Genomic DNA, 6,339 nt, shown 5'->3' with positions numbered 1-6,339 from the left:
ACCTTATAAAATTAGCCTAAGTTTACATTGAAATCAGGGAAATAGCTTCCTGTGAAATAGAAACATACGTAATAGAAGCAGCAGGAGGCCATTCGGCCCTTCGAGCCTACTCCGCCATTCATTACGATCAGAGCTGATCATCAAGTTCAATACCCTGATCCCACCTTCCCCCCATATCCCTTTGATCACTTTAGCCCCAAGAGCTATATATTTTTTTAAATTTAGAGTACCCAATGATTTTTTTCCCAATTAAGGGGCAATTTAGCATGGCCAATCCATCTACCGTGCACATCTTTGGGGTTGTGGGGGTGAAACCCACGCAGACAAGGGGAGAATGTGATAACTCTACACGGACAGTGACCCAGAGCTGGGATCGAACCTGGGACCTCGGCGCAGTGAGGCAGCAGTGCTAACCACTATGCCACCCCCCCCCCAAGAGCTATATCTAATTCCTTCTTGAAATTACCCAATTACATTCCCCCCCCCATTTTTTTTCTTCCATGGGATTCCAGGGTTTTTCAGCAGTTTTGTTTTTGGTGGGGGTGTCGAATTGTTTGCTAAAACCTTGGCCACCCCCTCGAATCGGGAGCACTTGATTGGCAGGGAGTGAAATGCACAAAAGCACCATTTAGTCTCTGGGCATTTCAGTGCCCCAGTCGAAGATGGTCAAGTGCCCCCAGTAGCTGCCCTCCACCAGCATAGAGGTCATTATCTGAGCGACTGTATTTACACTCTGCTGTTGTGCTGGTGAATTGCATGGGTTTTAATTCCACTTAATTGTCCATTGTCCCTGACCCTGCCCCTCTCCCCTGTACAATGCCTCGTGTCCTCTAATCCCAGTTTCCCGACCTGGTTGGCTGTCACGGGGGGCCAGGCTGTGATAAATCTTGGGAGACATCTGCTCTGCCTTTTTTTTCTAAACAACCGTGACCAACTAACTCTCTGTGTGTAGCCCTGATAGCTCAACCCCAGGCAACTTCTCTGGGATCTGTAGGACCCTGAAATGTCGATAGATTGATAGATACCCACATCCCCCCTTGCCAAAAAAAACAATTGAGTGACAATTTCCATCCCCTCCTCCCATCCCTTCCTCATTCAGCCTCTTCTCCTGGTCTCCCTCCAGGCCGTAAAGGCAACAGGATCCGATCTCTTCCGATTTGTACCTCCAGGTAAGATGTATTAGCCTTCAGATAAAGCATATTAGCTACTATAATTGACTTTTAAAAATCGAGCAACGGTTATTTAGTAGTGATCCCGATTTAAGGGGTTTAAGCATCCCTAATAAAATGATTTCTAATGACCTAAAGTTCTTATATTTTAATACTGGGCTGAGTTGCTTATTTACTTACCAGAGTCATCCAGACTGGAACCGTTAGCTCCCTCCTCTCTCCACAGACGCTATCAGACCTGCTCAGATTGTCCAGCATTTTCTGAGGATTATTCGCTACAGATTGCAGTATCGCAGTAATTTGCTTTTGGGTCTGTTGGCCAAATTGTATGTTACACGGTTGGAGTACAAAGTATCCCAAATTCACTCTCTTATCATGAACCCAGTTGGTTTGCAAGATGCACCCCCCCTCAAAGATATTTTATTTTAAAAGTTGTAACAGTACATTGTTAAATGTTTCAACTTGAAAAATGACACATTAAAAAAAGTGCAATGGAATTCAACTTTCCCCTCTCTCTCTCTAGGAGCCTGAGTGTAATTTCAACACCCTGGATATTGACACAATGTCAGGCGTGCAGTTAGATATTTAAAAAAAAAAAATTAACCGGATTCGTAAACTATCTGAAAGGACATTGACAAATCGTCCACCTCGACGTGTTCCTGGGGTTTCCCAATGCCAATCAAAGAGGAGAGTGGGTCTGGGTAGGGTACTCTTTCGGAGGGTGGGTGCAGACTCGATGGGCCGAATGGCCTTCTTCTGCACTGTAGGGATTCTGCGGATCATTACATTTTAAGCCACAAAAGAGCTGTACAGGAAAAAGAAATGACACATCAGCCCTCGTAACTCAGGTCCCAATTTCTGCATCTTTCACTCTTGGGAACATTGAAAATGTGAGTTGATGAATATTTTTTCGAAAACATTATTTTCCTATTGCCACTATCCCCGCAAGTGATAGGGGGTAGCCTGCGTTTTGCATTCCATCGGCTCCCAGGAGGAGGTGGGGGTTCAATCGCTGGAGACTCCAGGGCAACCCTGGAGGGTTGGCAACCCTGCCGCTTCACGTTGCTTTTAGCCCCTGGCTTTGCAACCTGCACCACACTGCCAGCAGCGGAGTGAACCGATCAGACTCTCGGGAGAAAATGGGATGGGAAGATCCCAGTAAAACATTTAACCAATCTAGTGATAAATTGGATTTTGCTCTTGGGTTGTCAAGGAGGTTGGCATTTAAGAATGAAATCATTGCAAACACCCATCATTTTCTGAATGTCAATAAATATTTCTTCCATTCTTGGGAACAATAATCCGACCCTAATTTTCTGATCTGAAAATAATTCAATTCATTATTTCCATCGAGTTGTAATCAGAGAAACACTCGCTCTTCATTACGGTTGAAATAAATCTGGTTGAGAATTAAATCAAAGGACACTTTCAATAACTTTGAGATAAGTTTGAGCTGTGAAGTGAGGTTGGTTGGACTGGGGTCGCTCTCCTTAGAGCAGAGAATGGGGGGAGGGGTCTACCTGATTTAAAAAAATTAATTTACAGTATGGTTAGGCTAAACATTTATTGCCCATCCCTAATTGCCCTTCAGAAGGCGGTGGTGAGCTGCCTTCTTGAGCCGCTGCAGTCCCCGTGTTGTAGGTACACCCACTGTGCTGTTAGAGAAGGAGTTCTAGGATTTTGACCCAGCGACAGTGAAGGAATGGCTGATATGTTTCCAAGTCAGGGTGGTGAGTGGCTCAAAGGGGAACCTCCAGGCGGTGGGGTTCCCAGGTATCTGCTGCTCTTGCCCTTCTAGATGGTAGCGGTCGTGGGTTTGGAAGGCACTGTCTGAGGAACCTTGGTGAGTTGCTGCAGTGCATCTTGTAAATGGTACGCACCTGATTGAGGTGTACAAAATTATGAGTGGCATAAGTAGGGTAGATAGGAAGAAATGTTTCCCCTTAGTAGAGGGGTCAATAACCAGGGGCATAGATTTAAGGTAATGGGCGGGGGGTTTTGAGGAAAACCGTTTTAGTAAATGTGGACCAAATGTTCCCCCTTGTGGGGCAATCTAGAACAAGAGGTCACGGATATGGGTTCAGAGGCGGTAGATTTAAAACTGAGATGAGGAGGAACTACTTCTCGCAGTGGGTGGTGAATTTGTGGAAATCGCTGGCCCACAGTGCGGTGGAATCTGAATCACTAAATGGTTTCAAGAAAGAGATAGATAGGTTTCTGATTTTAAAAATGGGTTAAATGGATATGGGGAATAGACAGGGAGGTGGAGTTGAGACCAGGAAGAGATCAGCCACGATCTGATCGAATGGCGGAGCAGGTTCGAAGGGCTGAATTGCCGACTTCTGCTCCTAATTCCGATGTTCCTATGTTTTAACCCAGAGGGTGGGGGGAATGTGGAACTCGCTGCCTGAAAGGGTGATGGAGACAGAGACCCTCACAACATTTAAGAAGCATTTTGATGAGCACTCGGAACGCCCCAGCACACAAGGCTCCGGACCAAGTGCTGGGAAATGGGTGGCTCGGTGGCACAGTGGTTAGCACTGTTGCTTCACAGCGCCAGAGGCCCGAGTTCAATTCCGGCCTCGGGTGACTGTCTGTGCGGAGTCTGCTCGTTCTCTCCGTGTCCGCGTGGGTTTCCTCCGGGTGCTCCGGTTTCCTCCCACAGTCCAAAGATGTGCAGGTTAGGTGGATTGGCCATGATAAATTGTCCCTTAGTGTCTGAAAGGTTGGGTGGGGTTGCAGGGATTGGGCAGGTGAGTGGGTCAAGATAGGCTGCTCTTTCAGTGCAGACTCAATGTGCTGAATGGCCTCCTTCTGCACTGTAGGGATCCTCTGTTTCAATGAGGTTGCATGACCAACACAATGCAGCGGGGATGATGTTAACGAGTAAGTAAAATGGGATTGGACTAGATTGGTGCTTGATGGCTAGTACAGACAGGATGGGCTGAAGGGTCTCATTCTGTGCTGTAAAACTCTGACTCGTAAGTTTTGTTTTAATCGGCTGAGCTTTATTAAAATAAAAATATCAAAAAAGAATGGGCTGTCAAAGTAATAAAATGAAAAATGCTGATAATTTGTTTAAGTGAGGCAAATATCACCCTAACATTTGTTTTTAATATGTTGGCCCCTAAGTTTATTATGGCTCCTTAAAGTTATTTATTCTATTGTCTGTGTGGTACTGTTTTGATCATTGATCGAGCGGTGGCACCTTTATATATTTTGCGAACTGAATATTGTCAGTGTGGTTAGAAAAAGTCACCTGAAAAGGGGGAAATATTTTAGCTTTACTGGGTTTACACATACATGTTACCCTCCGAGTGCTAAAGCGATTTCAGCCTCTCTCTCCCACAAGGGGAACATGTATTTCAATTTCCAATTTTTTTAAGTCAATGCAAATTGGAGGAAGTGGCTGTGCCTGTCTGGAAACATTTGGAGAAATGTGATATTCACGGAATGCCCCCGCGCAATCATTTTCAATGTGAATTACAACAGCGTTGTTTATTGAAACAGGTTAAAATTGCAGGGATTCGCGCCTGTGAAGAGTCTGGACTCCCTTCATTTATTTCCCAGCCTGTTTCCTTTGTAATGTGGTTGTTCCCTGGATGTGTTGTCACTCACTGGGTGAACCCCCCCCCCCCCCCCCCCCACACACACACACACGTTCCTTATTTTGTTAATTACTTCCTTCGATCCAGTGGGAGTTTATCAATCCACAGTTTCTCCCCCTCGACTCTATCCAGCCCCCACCCTCTCACCCCAAACGAGTTTGAACACCTCTATCAAACTCCCACAGTCCCAGTTCCTCCCACCCACCACGCCTGACCGAGCTTTCTGGAATACAAAGGGGGGGGGAGGGAAATGTAGTGGATGCTGTTGGCCAGGACTAAAAAACAGAAAGTGCTGGAAATACAGAGCAAACCTGTGGAGAGAAACAGAGGTTAGACAATCTGATCCTCGGGTGTCGCCAGAATTGCTGGGGGGGTGTGTGAGGGGGGGAGGGGGGGTGGCGCTCCCAACACCTCCTGTGGTTTTTGGAACTATTGGCCCTGGTCTGAGCCCCTTGACAGTTTCCCAGAAGTGTGTTGCAGTTTTGTTTTGACAATAGGGACAATTACAGGCAGGCTTTGTGTGTGTGGAAATGCACATTTAAAATAGAGAGTTCAGTCCAGCAGGTGAGGTCGAGATGGGGAGGGGGCTCTGGGTTGGGGGGGGGGGGGGTGGACGAGGCAAGCCATTAATTCAGAATTAGGAATGGGTTGAGGAATTTTGTTAAACGACCAGAGTGGAGACATTCCCTTGAAGGTAGCGATGTTGAATTCGGTGTGAGGGCTTCCCCCTTGAAGATTGGGACAGATTGAGTGCAGCTGCTGATTGGGTGCGATTTCCTGCGTCAGGACAGACAGACGGGGGCAGAACTTGAATTCTGCGCGTTTGCCACTCACTTCCCTTAAGCTCGTCTGTAACAAGGTTAAGCCACATTTCAGCCAGGTCTTAAGCGCTCTGATTTATCCTTTTAACATATTTGTTTTTTTGTTGGTGGTGTGGGGGGGGGGGGGATTATTGTCCCCCCCCCCCCCCCCACACCAAACACCCCTCCTCGCTGATTCTGTGGAGGGAACTGGAAATGTACAATTATTGTCAGGTTGTGTGTGTGGGGGAAAGTCTGCAGTTTCTGAAACTGACTCCTGTGTTATGTTTTCCTTACAGGCGCGCTTGAGAGGGACTGAGAGCATTTTCCCTGAAGTACGCGCCTCAACTCTCTGCTCCATCCGGCCAGGTAAGACTCAAATGTCAGTCTCTTGCCCCCCCCCCCCCCCCCGGCCCTTCCACCCCGCCAGCCAAGAGCTTTCTGAACGAGCATAATAACTTACAAAACTGGATTGGGGGTGGTGGTGGGGGAGCAAGATATTCTAGACATGAATTCAATAAGATTTAATTTCAATACATTTTTAATTGCCCTTTTGGCTAAATCCAAGCGTCAGGTTAAGACCAAGATGAGGTGCAATGCCTTTTTTTTGTCAGCTTGGATCGTGTATGTCTCTCTTGTGGAGACCAATTCAATTTGAATTCGAATTAGTTTTTGGAGCACGCAAAGTGATGGATTAAGGGGGCTTTGCCCTGTCCACTGCGCCAATGGCTTTAAGAATGGGATAAAAACGTACAGAGGTCA

The 6,339-nt window shown here is 46.6% G+C and overlaps 1 protein-coding gene across 5 annotated transcripts in view; it reads left to right on the top strand.

Annotated features, from left to right (window-relative positions):
- The first annotated feature begins 911 nt into the window (after positions 1–911).
- The window catches only part of LOC140402323 (homeobox protein otx5-like), a 31,429-nt gene continuing 26,001 nt past the window's right edge, over positions 912–6,339 (top strand). For 2 of the 5 annotated variants that reach the window (XM_072490036.1, XM_072490031.1), the window contains exon 1: positions 5,744–5,946. In XM_072490036.1, the coding sequence (XP_072346137.1) occupies positions 5,862–5,946 (85 nt within the window). In that variant the 5' untranslated portion in view covers positions 5,744–5,861. The other 3 variants (XM_072490030.1, XM_072490033.1, XM_072490032.1) reach the window with 3 other exon arrangements.

Source organism: Scyliorhinus torazame, chromosome 25, assembly GCF_047496885.1.
Source record: "Scyliorhinus torazame isolate Kashiwa2021f chromosome 25, sScyTor2.1, whole genome shotgun sequence".
NCBI lineage: Eukaryota > Metazoa > Chordata > Chondrichthyes > Carcharhiniformes > Scyliorhinidae > Scyliorhinus > Scyliorhinus torazame.
This window is presented reverse-complemented; position numbering and strand designations above follow the sequence as displayed.